Source organism: Nothobranchius furzeri, chromosome 8, assembly GCF_043380555.1.
Source record: "Nothobranchius furzeri strain GRZ-AD chromosome 8, NfurGRZ-RIMD1, whole genome shotgun sequence".
In the NCBI taxonomy this organism is placed as follows: Eukaryota; Metazoa; Chordata; class Actinopteri; order Cyprinodontiformes; family Nothobranchiidae; genus Nothobranchius; species Nothobranchius furzeri.
In genome coordinates this window covers 75,926,182-75,944,652 of record NC_091748.1, presented here as the reverse complement: position 1 = coordinate 75,944,652, position 18,471 = coordinate 75,926,182, and the positions used below count along the sequence as shown (strand labels likewise).

General features: G+C 43.1%; 1 protein-coding gene across 2 annotated transcripts; it reads right to left on the bottom strand.

Annotated features, from left to right (window-relative positions):
• Window positions 1-9,759: 9,759 nt before the first annotated feature.
• LOC107393030 (fetuin-B) lies at window positions 9,760-14,841 on the bottom strand. Of its 2 annotated transcripts, none has more exons than XM_015971163.3 (7): window positions 14,483-14,841; window positions 13,970-14,080; window positions 12,448-12,526; window positions 11,249-11,415; window positions 11,049-11,162; window positions 10,765-10,899; window positions 9,760-10,607 (listed from the first exon to the last, which is right to left on the bottom strand). In XM_015971163.3, exons 1-7 carry the CDS (start codon window positions 14,678-14,680, stop codon window positions 10,356-10,358), a joined length of 1,056 nt encoding a protein of 351 aa, XP_015826649.3. In that variant the 5' UTR covers window positions 14,681-14,841; the 3' UTR covers window positions 9,760-10,355. The 2 variants fall into 2 exon arrangements, with proteins under 2 accessions (XP_015826649.3, XP_070410424.1); XM_070554323.1 differs by having other exon boundaries at window positions 14,024-14,080; window positions 14,483-14,819.
• Window positions 14,842-18,471: the final 3,630 nt, after the last annotated feature.

Below are 18,471 nucleotides of genomic sequence, written 5' to 3'. Positions count from 1 at the left end.
CTGTCAGACAGGAGCAGCTGTTGTCTCTGGATGAAGATAGAACAAAACCAGTCACCCCAGCAGCATCGTCCGACTCACAACATGGGTTGGACAACACTGTGTTTCCGTGTGTTACGTCCCCGACAGGCAGAGGCGGAGCTGGCCTAAATGGCGCCCTGTGCGAGATCCCCCTGTGACGCCCCCCCCACCCCCCCACTTACCGCTGAGGTAAAATGAGGGTATAAATGAATTGAGGGGAGAAAAACGCTTTGTTTTCCAACGCCGTTCTACAAGCAACAACAGCCACGGCAGGAGCAGCTTTCATGGTTGCCGCGATGTGGAAGGAGCCAATCAGGAGAGGGACCTCACATCAGCTGACGTGGGTCATGTGACAGGGAGTAGTTGATATGGGTTACATTTGTTGTGCTTTTATTACAGAAATATTATTATTATCATCACTATTATTTTTAAGAACATGCAATTTCTATGTTTTGTTTATGTATTGGTTGATGCTAAAAAAAATAAATAAGGAAATTAAATGCCGCCCCCTGCAGACTGCCGCCCTGTTCGGCCGCACATGTTGCACATATCAAGCTCCGCCCCTGCCGACAGGTGTTGTAAAAATGTGAAGGATTGGGGTAACATAAGAACTGGCGGAGGAGTTTAAAATGGGTTTATTTGTAACAAAAAGGCATTAAACACAAGCAAACAGATCTCTCTAAAAAGGTTAACAGTACACAGCCAAATTATCAACTATAAAACATCTGGTTAAAACTTATATTAAAAATTTAACCGAGCAGAAGGTGTTTTAAAATCCCAAAGTTGATAAAAAGTCCCAAACAATTAACTGATTAAAACACCTGGTAAAAGTTTATTTTAAAAGCTTTACCCCACGAAGGTGTTTAAAAACCAAAGTCAGTCAAATTGCACCAAATACAGTTAACCTTTAAAAAACGTATCACCAAGAGTTAAAAACTACCACAGTTTAAAACTCCCAAACAAATCCAAACGAATGCAACCAAAAAGGGGTTAAAACCAAACAAAACCCAGGAGGACAGCAGAACCCCTGCACTGCTGCCTCTCAGACTGCTGAAGGCACAGCCTTTTTATACAGGTGTTAGCAATCAAGGAAGATTCAGCTCAGCTGTGCTCCTCAGCAGCCCGGGAGAGAGAAGGAGGAGGGGCGGTGTCAGGCTGTTTCACCAGAGCTGGGTCATCCTGGCTCCTGCTCTTCCCTGGCCAGACTGGCAACCGTAACACCGTGCATGCGCATGTTTTCCCCTAACCTTAACATAAACGTTTTCTGGCTGAAAACATCTTAACTGAGCCGGGACAGTTGGAAACGAGATGCAAAAGGGACTCATCAGAAAGTTTTCAAAGTGTCTCGAAACATTTATGAGGTCTTTGTTGGTGCATGCATTCGTCACTTCACGACTGGACTGTGCAAACGCACTATTGGTCGGGACTTCAGCTTCAGCCCTAAATTGTCTGCAGATGGTGCAAAATGCTGCAGCAGGATTTTTGACAGGCACTGACCGACATAGCCATATGACTCCAGTTTTGGCGCACCTTCATTGGCTACCAATAGCACTTAGAGTGACATTTAAGATCCTGCTGTTTGCTTATAAAGCTTTGAATAATCTGTCACAGACCTACCTATCGGACTTACTCACGCCCTATGTGCCACTGCGCTACGTTCAGCTGACCAACTACTGCTCTGCACCCCGGAAATGCGCTACAAGTCAAGGGGGGAGCGAGCATTCATGTATGTAGCTGCTACACTCTGGAATGCACTGCCACTCACCATCCATTGGTGTTTCCAAGTGATGCCTGAAGACTCACCTCTATAATAAAGCTTTCAGATTGTGATGTTTTATCTTTTCTTTTTTGCTGGTTTTATTTGCTTTTATCGGTTTTTATCCATTTGCTGTATTCTGTGTGTTACATCGGCAATTGCATGTTTCTGTTTTTATGTTGGGAGGCGCTTTGGTCAGCTCCCATGCAGGGGCGTGTCCAGGGAGTGTCCTGGGGTAGCACATGCCACCTTTAGAATCTGATTGGCCATCCCAGGTGCCACCCCACTAAGTTCTAGTTTAAATTGACTTTACATCGTCGACAAAAGGCTTGGGTTGTAAACTGCAAAATAGTGTGTGGCAGCATGCACCTTTACCATTGTTTTCTAGCCCAGGCCTACAGAACACTCGCAGAAGAACCTGTCAAGACGGTCTTCAACTCCCACCTCCGGCAGAGCTTTGACCGCGTCCCGAGAGCAGTGGGGGACATTGACTCCGAGTGGGCCTTGTTCCACTCTGCGATTTTTGAGGCGGCTGTCGCTAGCTGAAGTCGCAAGGTGGTTGGTGCCAGTCGTGGTGGTAACCCCCGTACCCGCTGGTGGACACCAGAGGTTCGGGGAGCCATCAGGCTGAAGAAGGAGGCCTACAGGGTGTGGCTGGTTTGTGGATCTCCGGAGGCAGCAGACAGGTACCAGATAGCCAAGCGGGGTGCAGCAGTGGCAGTTGCCGAGGCAAAATCTCGGGTGTGGGAGGAGTTTGGTGAGGCCATGAAGAAAGACTATCGATCGGCTCCAAAGAGGTTCTGGCAAACTGTCTGGCGCCTCAGGAGAGGAAGGCAGCAACTCGCTTACACTGTTTACAGTGGGGATGGGGAGCTGCTGACGTCAACTGGGGCTATAATCGGGTGGTGGAAGGAATACTTTGAGGAGCTCTTCAATCCCACCTACGCGCATTCCGTGGAGGAGCCAGAGCCGGGAGACCTGGGGATGGACCGTCCAATCTCTGGGGCAGAAGTTGCTGAGGTAGTCAAACAACTGCACGGCGGTGGAGCCCCGGGGGTGGATGAGCTTCGTCCTGGGTATCTCAAGGCTATGGATGTTGTAGGGCTGCCGTGGTTGACACATCTCTGCAACATTGTGTGGTCATCGGGGGCAGTTCCTGTGGAGTGGTAGACCGAGGTGGTGGTCCCTATCTTTCAGAAGGGTGACCTGAGGGTGTGTTCCAACTATAGGGGGATCACACTCCTCAGCCTCCCTGGAAAGGTCTACTCCAAGGTACTGGAGAGGAGGGTCCGATCGATAGTTGACTCAGATTGAGGAGGAGCAATGTGGTTTTCGTCCTGGCCGTGGAACTGTGGACCAGCTTTATACCGTTGCAAGGGTGATGGAGGGGGCATGGGAGTTTGCCCAACCAATCCACATGTGTTTTGTGGATTTGGAGAAGGCTTATGATTGTGTCCTCAGGGGCACCCTGTGGGGAACGCTCCAGGAGTATGGGGTGGGTGGCTGTCTGTTAAGGGCCACTCAGTCCCTTTACCAGAGGAGCGTGAGTTTGGTCCGCATAGCCAGTAGTAAGTTGGACCTGTTCCCGGTGAGGGTTGGACTCCGCCAGGGCTGCCCTTTGTGACCGGTTCTGTTCATTACCTTTATGGACAGAATTTCTAGGCGCAGCCTTGGTGTGGAGTGTGTCGAGTTTGGTGGCAGGAGAATCGCGTCTCTGCTTTTTGCGGATGATGTGGTCCTCCTAGCTTCATCCAGCTCTGACCTTCAGCTCTTGCTGGGTAGGTTCGCGGCCGAGTGTGAAGCGGCTGGGATGAGGATCAGCACCTCCAAATCTGAGACCATGGTTCTCGACCGGAAAAGGGTGGCTTGCCACCTCCGGGTCGGGGGAGAGGTCCTACCTCAAGTGGAGGAGTTTAAGTATCTCGGGGTCTTGTTCACGAGTGAGGGTAGGAGGGATTGGGAGATCGACAGGCGGATTGGTTCAGCATCTGCAGTGATGCGGACGCTGAGCCAATCTGTCGTGGTGAAGAGGGAGCTGAGCCAGAAAGCCAGGGTATCGATTTACCGGTCGAGCTACGTTCCAATCCTCACCTATGGTCATGAGCTTTGGGTTATGACTGAAAGAACGAGATCGCGGATACAAGCGGCCGAAATGAGTTTCCTCCGTAGGGTGGCCGGGCTCAGCCTTAGAGATAGGGTGAGGAGCTCGAAAATTCGGGAGGGACTCGGAGTAGAACCGCTGCTCCTCCGGATCGAGAGGAGTCAGTTGAGGTGGTTTGGGCATCTGGTCAGGATGCCTCCTGGACGCCTCCCTGGGGAGGTGTTTCGGGCATGTCCTGCCGGCAGGAGGCACCCGGGTTGACCTAGGACACGTTGGAGAGGTTACATCTCCAATCTGGTCTGGGAACGCCTTGGGATCCTGCCGGAGGAGCTGGTGGAGGTGGCCGGGGAGAGGATGGTCTGGAGTTCCCTAGTTGGGATGCTGCCGCCGCGACCTGGACCCGGATGAGTGGAGGAAGACAACAACGAGTATTTAGAGTCCCACCCAACTCCAGTTTGTGGCAGTAATGCAACATGAAGTGACTTGCTAACCACCACAAAACTAGAAGATGAGGGGAGAAAATGGTGATTGTGCAATGTGAAACTCAAAAATCACTAGAAAGTAAAAAAAATAAACAAATGAATGATTTGTCTAAATAAATAAATAAACCAAACCATTGGTGCCACCCATGCATAAACAAGTGCCCTGCATAGGCCACCCTATTTCAAAAGTCCTGGACACGGCTCTGCTCCCATGCTGTTTTTAAATACACCATAGAAATAAATTTGGTATGGTATCTTTCAGTTTCCTCACAAAAAACTCAAGGTTTCGCTCTTGTGTCGATGGGATGTTGAACCATTGATAAATCACATGAGACCAGCGTTTTAAGTTGACAGAGTTGTCTCAGATGTCTGACATCATTCTCGTTTTTCCCATTAGTCAAAATGATATGAGACAAATTTGGGAGGAGTGGTTGTGACAGCCACACGACAGTACGCATTTAGGTTTTACCCCGCCTTCCTATTAGAGTCCAAATGGTGACCAAAACACTCTCCTGAAATCGCTGACCCAAACCGGTCCGTTCCAGCCCATGACGACCCGCTCCACCCTGATCCTTCTACTTAATGGAACCAAAGCATAATGATTTTTTTTACGTTGTACCATCACCAAAGCCTTCTGACATCTGGCCTGGAACACACTGTCTTATGCACCCACCATGCCAGAACTGGGAAGACACACAACCAGTCACACCTAGGGACAATTTGGAGTCACAGATGAACTCAACATGCATGTTTTTAGACTGTGGGATGAAATCGGACTTAGCCGGGAAAACCCACACATGCATGCTAACTCCATGCAGAAAGGCCATAGCTAGGACTCTAACCTGTGAGCTACTGGCTGCGAGGCAAAAGTGCTGCCAACTGTCCCGGCATGCAGCTCCAACACATGTGTTATGTGACTAAATTACAACGTGTCTTTAGGGCTTTTTAATGTTTATTATTCGTGTGAGTACACATTTTCATCTGAACCTTTAATCATGATGCAATAATTTAAGTGTTTAAAATTAAATATTTTTATTGTTAAAATGTGATATTTTGGTATATTATGATTATGATCTTGTAATGTCATCTTCAAACACTAGCACATCTTAATGTATATAGCAGTAGGACACACACACACACACACACACACACACACACACACACACACACACACACACACACACACACACACAACAGTGATTAACAGAGAGGACGTGGGCGACACAACAAGAGACGACCCACTTCTCCTTCCAGCTACAAAACAAACAAAAGCAGAATCAGTGAGATGAAAAATAACAACAGTATATTTATTCAGCCCAAGGCTGCCTCATCATGTAACATCCACGCTGTCAGAGGCTCACTCAGGAAGAGATTACCACCCCTAAACTGCAATCTAAGATTCCGATTTTAATAATCTGAGCAAATTCAGCTGTCGCATTCCTTTTCTCGAGCCACTCTCGAACAAGAGACAGCCTCAGAAGTGTCTCACCTGCGCTTAAGACAAAAAGGACGGGACTGCTGCTGAGTGCTCCAAAGTGATGTTCTCTGATCAAAGAAATTTAGCATTTTCTTTAGAAACCAAGGACCCAGATTCTGGAGGAAGAAAGGAGAGGAACAGAATCCATGCTGCTTGAGGTTCAGTGTAATGTTTCCACAGGCAGAGATGGTTTGGGGTGCCATGTCATCTGCTGGTGGTGGTCCATTGTGTTTCTGAGGTCCAAGGTCAGCGGAGCCATTAACCAGGAAGTTTTAGTGCACTTTTTGTTCCCTGCTGCTTACCAACTTTATGGAGATGCATTTTCCATCAGGACTTGGGACCTGCACACAGAGCCAGATACCAGTACCCGGTTTAAGGACCGCGGTATCTCTCCTCTTGATTGGCCAGCAAGCTGACCTGACCTTAACCCCTCAGAAGATCTATGAGTATTGTGAGGAGGATGATGTAACACACCAGACCCAACAATTCAGAAGAGCTGAAGGCCACCATCAGAGCAGCATGGGCTCTCACAACACCTGAGCAGTGCCACAGACTGATGGACTCCACGCCGCATTGCTGAAGTAATCCAGGCCAAATGAGCTCCAACTAAATACTGAGGGCTGTTCATGCTCAAACTTTTCATGTTCATACTTTTTAGTTGGCCAATGTTTCAAAAATTCCTTTCTTGCTTCGGTCTTAATTTATATTCTGAGATACATAATTTGGGATTTTCATTAGTTGTCACTTATAATCATAAAAATGAACAAAATAAACATTTGAAATACATCAGTCTGTTTGTAAAGAATTAACCTAGCATACTAGTTTTGCTTTTTAAATGGAATTACTGAAATAAATCAACTCTGTTGTGATATTCTGATTTTATAACCAGCACCTGTACAGTTCTCAGTGACTTAATGTTGTTTAAATTCCCAGAAACATCAGAGAAATGCTTTAGTTGCTCACTACAGCAAAACAAAACAGGTTAACACCAAACATAGTTGAGCAAATAACATAATTCAGAGTATACAGAATATAGCTCCTGCAACCTTGAGCTTCTGCTTCCCTTAGGTTGTTGATTCTTATTGCAATTTCTGTGGCAGTGATGAAGTCTACTGTGGGGATGTGTTGTGGAGAAATGGCGAAATGGAGTTCTTTAGTTAGAACATCATTCTCTTTTTGTGTGAGTATTCTGTCTGATAAGTTCTTCACCCACTGGTCCTAGACGTCCATCCGGTTGGTGCCATCTGGTGGTGATCCAGTTCAATAAGCTCCAATTTATAAGCTTGACTCTCCCATATTCCAGTCAGAACTGACAAAGCTCCTCGGATGAGAAGAGAAACGTCTTTAAGAAACCAAAGAAATCCATTGAAACCTATTTTATTAATATTAAAATTAATATTGGAATATTATTACTATTAATATTTGATTACCATGACCTGGATGACTGAGAATCTTCATAACATAATTATTATGTAAACATGTTAAACCAGCCTGTGTGTGTAGGTGTGTGTGTGTTCTTGTACTTATTACATTCTGAGGACCATTCTCACTATTTTCCCTACAATGTGAGGACATTTGTCAAAGTGAGGACATTTTTCTGGTCCTCAATTTTTTTAAAAGCTTACCAGTTGGTTTTAGAGGTGTGAATTAAGTTGTAGTTAAAGTTTGGGTTAGGAATAGATCAGCATTGATTCGGATTAGGCCTTCACAAAAATGAATGGAAGTCAAAGGATGGTCCTCACTATGACAGAAAGACCGATGTGTGTGTGTGGTGGGGCTATTTTGGTAAGACCTTACAGATGTAAGAATTTTTAAATGTAAGTTTATTCTCTCTATTAGAACAGGATTAACAGAACAAGAAGCCGACGTCCTCTTTAGGGACAAAGAGTCCCTGCAGGACAGGTCTTCAGTTGGACACGTGAGCGCTAAATGTGGATTTTATGGAGTAACAGCAAATGAAACGAAGACACCAGGTGGACATGTTTTTAAATTCAAACAAAAATTCAAAAACAGACAAATAAAATAATCTGTGCATTTAGCTATTATTTAGATCATAAACAGAGTTTAAAGGATGTTAATAAATATCAAAGGAAATAAAAATGTTGCGGTGTAATTGTTTGTATTCATGTTTTTTGCATCAAAAAAGAATTGTATCGTCCTGACACTAAAATATTGTGTTCAGTTTATTTTATTTATAAAGGGCCTTTCACAGATAAGAATACTGCGTCCCTGCACAACACAGGAAAACATTTTATCTTAATAAAGGACAAATATCAAAAATCAGAAGCATCTTGTGCTTTAGTGGATTTGAACTTTACTTCAAAACTTTTTATTTTTAGCCATTAATTTTGACTTTTAGTTTTAACTTCTAAATATTCAAAACCTTCGTGTTTTTTCTGTTTATGAGCGACTAATAAAAACAGCTATCGGCATCAATTAAGCTCAACATAAAAACTACAAAAATCCTGATTTTATATTATTTTATTCATGGAAACTTTAAATAACTACAGAAAATCATATTAATAGGTCAGATCTACATCCGAGCCCTGTTTCTGTGTTCTAACCAAGCCCCCACCAATGCGGCTCAAAAATTGAGCCCAACCCGGAAGTACCAAAAATTGCAGTTCCACCCTCATCCACTGGGGGCTGGTGTCAGATGTGAGCAAAACCTCATTGACTCCCATGTTAAAAATACCAATTTCACAGCAGAGATAAACATGTTTACAGCCTGGTACCAAAACATGTTTTTGGTTTAAATGATCTAGTTTACACTCATGACAACTCTGAGGGGGATGATTTTTTTCTCACTCTTCTGTTTAAGTGTATTAAAAGCCTAAAATTCTGTACAATTAATGAGCATCAGACCCACATGACCGCAGAGCTAGCTCCGGGGAAAGGCCTCGGTAGAGCCTCGGTCTGGCTTGGAAACTGCTCCGGCACTTTGAGTCTCTGTGTTTGTGTATTCTGTTTTGGATATTTTTTGTGCAATTGTTGGACAAAATGACTTGCTATGGCATTAATTGCACTAATAGAGCGTCCAAGGAGTCTCCACTTCATTTTTTTCGGTAAGTAAAATTATATTTATGTATTTTAGGTCACTTCCGAGCTTAGTTTAGATTTTAACATGTACTGTTTAACCATGAAATTTAGATGTAATAGGGTAAAACCCAGTGCATTTAACATAATGCTGCACTTTAGAAAATGGGTTGAACTATAACATGTTGGTGGAGCTGGGTTCCGACTATCGGCTTGTGGAGCTCTTGGGAGACTGATGTTTTCCACCCATTTCTTCCCTCCCCGCAACTCAGCGCATCTCTGTCTGATCGCGGCTTCTGTCTGCTGCGCGGGCTGCCGGCTTTCAGCAGCTTTCGGAAGACCTCTGTGTTCCACCCGGTTTTACCCAGCGGTCAGCGTATCTCTGACTCAGAAGCTCTGGTGTTGTTCACAGTTAACTCCGGTTGTAGCTAGGTTGCTACCTCCGTTAGCTTAGCTCCCACCTCCGCGTTAGCTTTGGGTTAGCTTGTAGCTAGTTCGACCGGGTGTCGTCAGTTGATCCCAGCCTTACAGCCCCACCCTCAGCTCCACCTCTCTTCCCTTTTGTGGAATTGTCTGGGCTTGACAGAACCTGTGACACGGTCAAAATGGCGGTGGTGGCCACCTCCCATTTTGGCACAAAAACATTGTTATTGGAGTCAATGGAAATGAATTGTCCAGTATACATGTCGATGGTTCTAACTATAAAACGGACTCACGGTGGTTGTACCTGCTTCTCTCAGTCAAACTGGCTCGTTGGCCTCCTGAACCTTTCCCACCTTCTCCCACAACAACGAGCATGATGCAGGTTTCAGCTGTTCTGTCTCCAGGAATTGCAGTAAACCTGCAGGAAGGGGTTGAACTTCCACACCAATAAATGCCACGAAGGAAGGATTTTCCAGGCGTCTTCAGCCACGTTTATTAGCACAGGTAAAGACTCATTTCAGACTATCCTGAAATGTCTCCCAGCTTTGATCTTCGTTATAATTTCATGCATGACAACTAAGTAAAATAAAGGAAACTGTTTCGTTAATGTCTAAAACTTGTCTTTAGTCCGGTTACTGCAGCCCCTTTGGTCACCACTTCCTGTGATTTTATCAAACAGACAAAACAATTCTGTAACCTTTCTGCATAACAGCCTCTAAAGGAGATTTGTCATCAGTTATCAAGGCTTTCTGAAGGTCTTCCAGACTTTTCCTTTCATCTCTGGCTGTTTACGCACCGCTTTCCGTCATCATCGTTGGCTATTATGGCGTTTTCTATGTTTGGATGAATGATGAGCTAAAGGCTATTACCCTGGTGATGCTAACATTCTGCCAAACAAGAAGGAAACATTCAAGTTAGAGGAGAGAAAGAGCCTTTAATACAAGATTAGTTCTGATCATTTCTTAAGTATAAGTTATCATCCTCCTACTTTAGGTTGGAATCTTCTGCCTCTTCAGTCTAATGAACTAAATGAAAGATGCTGAAATGGATCTGAAAAGAAGATCAGAGCTTGAGTGAAACTAAACCCAGGTTGTGTTTTCGAAGACCTGGACAAGAAGCGGCCGACGGGACGGATCTGGGAGAGGCGGGCTCAAACACAACGGTGCCGAGGACACCTAGAGGCTTGGAGATGGTGGCGTTGGCGATGAGTGAGTGCATGTGCTCGTGTGGATGCAGGTGTGTGTGGTTGTGGTGCTGGTGCTCAGGGTGGCCGATGGCGGTTCGAGCATGGGCCTGCTCCTCCACGGCGGCAGTCTGCGGAGGAGAAGAAAGGCTCAGAAGGGGTGCAAATGTTGGATTTAATCTTCATCTCATGCAGAAGGAGTGGAAAGTTGCAGAAATCCTAACAGGAAATTTGAATCCATGACATTTAGCATCCTTTCTATTTGTTTGAAAGAAGAAAATCAAGCACCTGAGGTTCATAGATCTCACATTTCACCTCCACAGGTTTGCGATTCTGAAAGGAGCTGGCCTTTTTTCCAACTGGGTTCTGGATTTCAAATTGTTCCTCTGTGGTGACGTGGGAGCCCAGACAGAAGCCTCGATGCTGAGAGGAGAAACCCAGAACATTAATTACGGCTTTTGTTGGAGATTTGAGCTCACGCTGCCTCGGTATTAGGATGCACACGGCTTTGTCTTTTCTCCTTATTAAGCTACATGAACTGCAGTAGCTGCTTTTATTCAGGTGTCACTCACAGCAAACTGACAATCCATGGGCGGACAGTGGCTCAGCTCACTCACATCAGTCCTCTTTGAACAAACCGTCTCCAGGATGGTGAACTCCACAAAGTAGGACGGACCAGCGACCCACTGACAGAAGAGGAGTCAATATCTACTCTTTATTTCTTTTCTCCCACCTTCTGATTACTTTGACTTGGAACACTTTTTGTTTTTACCTGTGAACTCGCTTTTGTGATGTTGTCCAGGCTGAAGTAATTGTCCAGGTGGCTCTCTTCGTTAAACCTCTGCAGGGAGAGATTGACCGTCTCCTTGACAACAGGTTCTCCCAAGTTTTCAGCTGTGGGACAATCAGGACACACGTCCACAACGGAGGTAGCAGGAGCTGCAAACAAAAACATATTAAAGGAAGGAAATGCATTCGGAGTGAAAATGTGCTGTTATAGTTTATTCTTTGTGTTTCTGAAGTGACAGAAGAAAAACAAAAGTTTCTCACAAACTTTTGCACACATTTTTTTTTAAAACTCAGCCTGTTTATTTTCAATTCAAGTTTATTTATAAAGCTCCAAATCACAACAAGAGTCGACTCAAGGACCTTCACACGGTAAACATTCCAATACAGATCAGGCCATTAAGCCAATCAGTAAAAAGTTTCCTATATAAGGAACCCAGCAGGTTGCATCTTTACAGCAATCCTCATACAAAGCAAGCATGCAACGACAGTGGGGAGGAAAACTCTCTTTTAACAGGAAGAAACCTCCAGAGGAACCTGGCTCAGTATAAGCAGCCATCCATGACAACTCACTGGGGATGGACACACACACACACACACACACACACACACACACACACACACACACACACACACACACACACACACACACACACACACACACACACACACTTTTTTACTGTTTTGAATTGCCAAATGGAGGAAAAGAGTGAATCATAAACTGTTTCTAATTTCTCAAAGGATATTTTTTTCCCATATTTTATTTTATTCATCAGGTGTCTTTTCTTACTTTTTTATTTTGTTGATTTTTCATTTTTTGACTCCTTTTGTTCTGGAACTTGTAAATTACAGAAAGTGATCAAATTTATGCTGTTTCTCACAAAGCCCTAAGGTGAGTGTTGGGACATGATGAATTCTATGTACTCTTTCTTTGTTATAATACAGTTAGGCAAAAAGTATTTAGGCAGACTCCAAATGTACAAGTTCTCCCACTTCAAATTATGAGAGAGATCATTTTCATAATGATAATAACAACAACAACAACAGTAATAATAATAATAAGAATACCAAAAAACAGCAATAACAATAATATTAATACCTTTTTTAAATTTTCATAGGACATTGAGCCTAATTTTTTCTACAGATGATTTAACCCATTAGTTATTGACTTTTTGTCTGACTCACCTTCTCGCAGCTTACAGGAATAACTTTTAAGTTCCACTTGAGCATCAACATGAACTGATGCTTCACATTCTCCGTACACCTGTAGAGGACAAACACTAATAAATAAACAGATCTCCCAAAAAGTTAGTAAGACAAACACGGTTTGTAAAATTAAAACTAATGGATCAAATAGAATACAAAAGTAATGGTAGATGGTACAAGCATTCAATGGATGTATGAATACAAATTTCTGGCTGTTATGCTGGATTTTAAAATCTTTCTATGAACTCTTTCAAATATAATAAATAAAAAAGGTAAGGAACACTGGTAGTCATAGTAGCAAAGGGGGTGGAGCTTAACTTGAAAGGTGGTTTGACAGTTATATTAAGTCTTTGACCATTTTTGCACAATTAGTTGAGAATTGGAACTGGCCTTTTTCACTTAACTCTGAATGTTCTTTTGTTGATGAAATAATTCTATATATATGTATACATATATATACTTCTATAAATTTCTATATATTTCTATAGTTACTATTTAAAAACTAGACTTGAAATGCTCTTTAATCCTTCAATCCAGAGTATACATTTTCTGAAGTCTTAAATCATTCACCGCCAAGCATTTTTTTACTGTGTGGGCGTCGGACGAGCCCCCGCACCGTGAGAACAAGCATCTAAGCTCTAAAGCCGATCTTCATCCGCATACGTCACACGTCACGTGATCAGGAAGCAGAAAATCCGTATGTTAGGAGATCGTTTTGGGCCTCTGCTGTAAAAAAAGTGAGGCGTGAACCTGAAAAGCTTCCGATCACAATTCAACAACGGATTATGAAAGAACAGATAACGCTTGAAACGCACGGATTCTTCCTTATGTAAGAGGTGAGTCTCCTCTTTGTTTTGGTTGTTTTGGCGTTGACATATTCGTAGCGCGCAACGATCTGTGACTTAAAAAACAGTAAAATCGGTGAGAAACGCTGGCAGCGAAGGGCTTTACCGATCAGGAAACGGTTGGCAGCGCATTAGTTAAAGGGGAACTAGGCAGTCCTGATTTGCTTTTAGCACCCCCTAGTGTCCATTTGTAGAAAAAACTAAAACCTATCTCCTCGCTGTGTGTTCGTCTTTTTAACACCTTGATCTAACAGCTGAAACGTCTCCCAGCCTTCATTAGTGTCTACAGGAATGATTCATCACTAAATTAGACAACTCAGCTGTGTTTGTGATCTAAAACATGCAGGAAACGTGCTGGAATCAGACTGCAGCGCCAGGTATGTCAGCACCATTTTTAAAGTCTCATATTAGGGACCAGCAGCTGTGAAGCTGCATGTGGGATATTCTGGTCACAGGGGGCAATAGTGGCTGGGTGACTTTTCATTAACCCTGTAAAGGCTCATTTAGCACATACTGGCTCAGGAAAATGATTTAAAAACATGAAAAAGTTGCAAAGTATCCCTTTAAGACAAAAAAATAAAAATGTAAACGAGGATCCTGAGGTTGTTTGGTGTTGGCTGGAACTCTGTATGGATGTAAAGCTGTTTTTTCCTTACAGGAACATTTCCGATGTCTCTGATCTCACATTGTTTCCAGGCTTTTCGGCTCACCAGGTGGCATTTGGTCTCCAGGACATCAATAGTCAGTTTGTAGAGCAACCCGCCATTCTGTAAAAACACACACGTGATTCTAGACCTAAATTCATAAACATTTCCTGTATCATAATATTAGGTGTTTGTTTCTTTCAAGGTAAACAAGAGTTTTCATCCAGTGCTCAATTCTTAGAAGCTGCAGTGCCATCATTGGTCTCCAGAGGGCGCTGCAAATGCAAGCTGAAATTCTTCTGGACCTGATGACGTTTAAAGCAGAATAACATAGAAGCTGCTTCCACTATGATTTGTTCCTTTATGACATCGGCATAAAACTGAACTCCATTTGCTTATTTAGCAAGAAATCAATAATATTTTAGAAGGTTTAAAGTTGTGCAAAAATAAGAACATGCCTCCTTTGCAATGGATTTATTTGTGTGTGTGCACATGCGTGTGTGTGTGTGTGTGTTCCATCCTAACCTGTTGTGGACTGTGAGAGACATCATACAGTCTGTTGAGGCCCAGGACGTATCCGACGGTTCTGTCCCGGTTGATCTGGTCCAGGGCCTCCTCCGCCACCCTCACAACTTCAGGGTTGTTGCAGCCTTGTGGGTCGGGCCTGGTTCTTCCCTCCTGCAGCAGCAACACCAGGCACAGGACCAGCAGGAACACACTCATCCTCCAATACACACACACACACTCACTCACACACACACGTCCATACACGCTGGCCAAAACAAAATTCAGCCGGATAAGAAAATCCCGTCCAGACAGATGAGCTAACGTTCGAACCAGCACGTGAGCTAGCTGCAGATCTTCCTTTACGACTTGAAGTAGAAGGTTTTAGAGAGAGGGTTTGAACAGACGGGAGCTGGACTTTTACCTCTTCCCTCAAAGGACGAGCAAACAGCTGCTATCTGCTGCACTGTAGGCCAATGCCTGGGTCATAGTGCAGCGGAGAAATGTCGAGGTAACTTCATCAGATGTGATCTGATGGCTGCTTAAAACCACTGAAGAAAAATCTGCAGAATTCAGCGTTTGGTAGCAGAGTCACAAACTCCACCTACTCAGCGTGCTGAAGGACAGCACGCGATCCTGCCGTACTGCATGTGATTGCATTTATCTCACTACGTCCTAACTTAAAACTAATCCAGGGAACATCCATACATGGCTCAGGGAATAGGAGTTCACCCTGTAACTAGAGGGCTGTCAGTGTCACTCTTTGTGCCCTTGGGCAAGACACTTCACCCTCCTTAACTGCTGGTGGTGATCGGAGGGACCGGTGGCGCCCATGTGCAGCAGCCTTGCCTCTGTCAGCGTGCCCCAGGGCAGCTGTAGCTACGATGTAGCTCATCACCACCAGCATGTGAATGTGTGATTGACAGCTCTGGAGTCCTCTGACTCAGAAAGAGCATTACGCCTCAACATGAAACAAACTGGGATCCATACTTTTGCCTTTTCTAATCTTCATAAATACCTCGATGACCCCCAAACTCAGAAGTGTTTCCTTAAATCCCCCAAAATAGATCTGATAAATGTTTGGAGTCATATGTTTGTTTTTGCTTTTTATTTTTAAACTTTTCCATGGTTTAGTACAATGTTCATGATGTAGTAAAAGTTGACCAGAATGGTCTCAAATCAGTCTAACACTAAAATAATTTAACACGACACTAGAACAACAAACAGCGAAGCTCAGCCTGAACCGTAGAAAAAACCCAGAGTTTGTATTTCCAGTTGAAACAAAGATAAGCCGAGTCTGTAAAACAGATTTCTGTTATTGAACAAAGACCAAACCTGCTGTGTCTGGAGTTTAAAAATAGATTTTCCGGATCAATTTTCTTGCCAAATCATCTGTAGCATGTTTCAATAAAATAAGTTTCACAAAGTGATTCTAAACGTGGGTTTTTATATGTAGAAAATGATTTTTTATTACCTAGGAACTTGGAGTTTAGGCTGACATGTCTTGAGTCATGCTGTCATAGATTTTAACCACTAGATGGCGCTGTAATGTTATATTATGTAACACTGAGGAGGCTGACACTAACATAGATATTTATATATTTATGTCTACGCTGATAAACATCAGTTATTCGTTATATCTCTTCATATTTTTAAGAACAATAACATATTTGTTGAAATATGCTTTTATCACCTTGCTCTTGAATCTACTTTGTGATTTTTTAGAAGATTCAGCTGAAATATAATTTTTGAAAGTGCTTTCAGAGCTTAGCTATACCCATTAAAAATTCAAATCCTCCTCTTCGTTTTTATTGTTTTTATTTTTTAAAGTATGTACACAAAATTACAAGAAAGAATATACATTTGCTTTTGTCGTGAACATATGCAACCTTGTTTTTGCATTTTGTCATAAAGGATAAGAAAAATAAGAGGAAAAGGAGAAAGAAAAAGAAAAAAATCATTTAAGAAAGGAAAATATAAGATAAATAAACAGATGTATAATTGCAAAAGGTATATATATATATTCAAAAATCCAAAATAGAGTCCCTTATAAGCCTGACAAAAAAAAACTTAGGGCATATCTCCATACCAAATCTTACTACGTATACTACGTGATCGGTAACTGCACAGCAGAGTTGGGACATAGAAACAGAACATTAATGAAATAAATAGGTAATTAAGTAAAATAGAAATGAAGACCCCAGGTACAGAAGTCCGTAGATTAACTGCAGTACGACCGTGTCAGTCCAGAGTCATCTCCATGTAACAACAGTTGGAACTAGTTTGTGTCTCAGGAATAACTCTTAAGGAGTTGAACAGATCAGCCTGTTCTGCAGGAACTGTTTTGCAGGTGCAAAAAGATTTTGACGACGTGTCAAAAGCTTTGGTGTTTAAAGAGGTGTGTGCTTCAGGTGGCCGGTCTGAAGCTTCTAGAACTGAAGAATCACCAGAGTGATCTGGTTTTAATGTTCTCATGTTATGATTGTGTAGCCAACCAGAGGTTGACAAGTTTGAGGGATATTACCAAGAATCTCAGAAACACACCTTCTTTGATCCAGAGGCTTTGATCTAAGGGTAAAGGCTAATTATGTGTCATGGATTTAACTTTACCTTACTTTGTTCTTGTGTGAGTGCAAATGTTATGACCTTGTCAAGTAAACATGCTGAAGCATATATCATTGAGCACAGATTAATGAACATTTCATTATTTCATAATTAGTATAAGTAGCAATAAACAAACCTTTTTCAGTGCCTTGGACTACCCGACAGGGTTGCGGAAGGCGCTATATAAATAAAGCTTTGATTGATTGATTGATTGATTGATTGATTGATTGATTAATGATTATCTAGTTTGTAAATTTTAGAACTTCATATTTAATTTCAAAAATCTTCTTTCTTCTGTTCTTCTGTGAGCAAGGAGACTTGGATAAAAGGGGTGCTCTGTGAGGGACCTTGGAAAGAACAGGATGTCAATGTTATGATTTTGTTATCTCTGTCAGAGCTGCAGGCTCTGAGCTCCAGCTGGTGTGAGGAAGGCAGGCCGAGTAAAGGGAACATGTGCAGTTTCATGTCTCCTTTTTGATCAGATGAATGGTCAAACAGTACCTAAACTGACCGTTGCTGGACATTACACTATATTTCCTATAATGCATGGCGATTGTGTTCCCAGTGCAGTGACTCGCCACTAGGTTGCAGTGTATCAACTTCCGTATTTAATTAATGCAACAAGTGAAAATAACTGTCCACACATCATCCCAACATGTCCAGGAAGAGAAAGATTGATGCAGGGAAGGTGTCTCAACAAAGATGGAACATGTTGATGCTTCAAGGTGAAAAACCGGTATGTCTTTACAGTCATTAGCATCCATGCTACTAGCATCAGCGTCTGCAGCGTTACTGAAAACACTCCTCTTACTCAGTGCCACGTTTACTCAGCAAATAGCCGACTTTGAAGCCCAGAAATGGATTTTAACAGCTCCAAAATAAAATAAAACACACAAACGTTTGCATGTAAATATCATGATACATAACCGTATCGCTGCGATGGACTGGCTCTCTGTCCAGGGTGTACCCCGCCTGATTTCCCATTGACCGCTGGAGATAGGCACCAGCCCCCACCCCCCCACCCCCCCTCACCCCCCCACCCCCGCGGCCCTGAGTGGACAAAGCGGGTTCAGACAATGGATGAATGGATGGATTGCCATATCGAAACTTTCTTACATCCCTACTCTTCGCCAGAATCGCCAGAATTTCACCAATACACATCCCTAGTTTACGTACTTTATCCTGCAACTCTATAGTACATGAATATGGGCAGATTTTGTACTATACACGGACCTGAAACCAAACTTGGTGTGATCCAAAAGGTCAGCTTTGGAAATGAGGGGGAAATTAAAGAAATTGTCACAATCTAAACCCAGTTTCTTCAGTAGCAGCTGGACGATCGTATGTTTGTAGACAGATGGAACTACACCTGAGAGGAGGTTGGAATTCATAATGGGACCCACAAC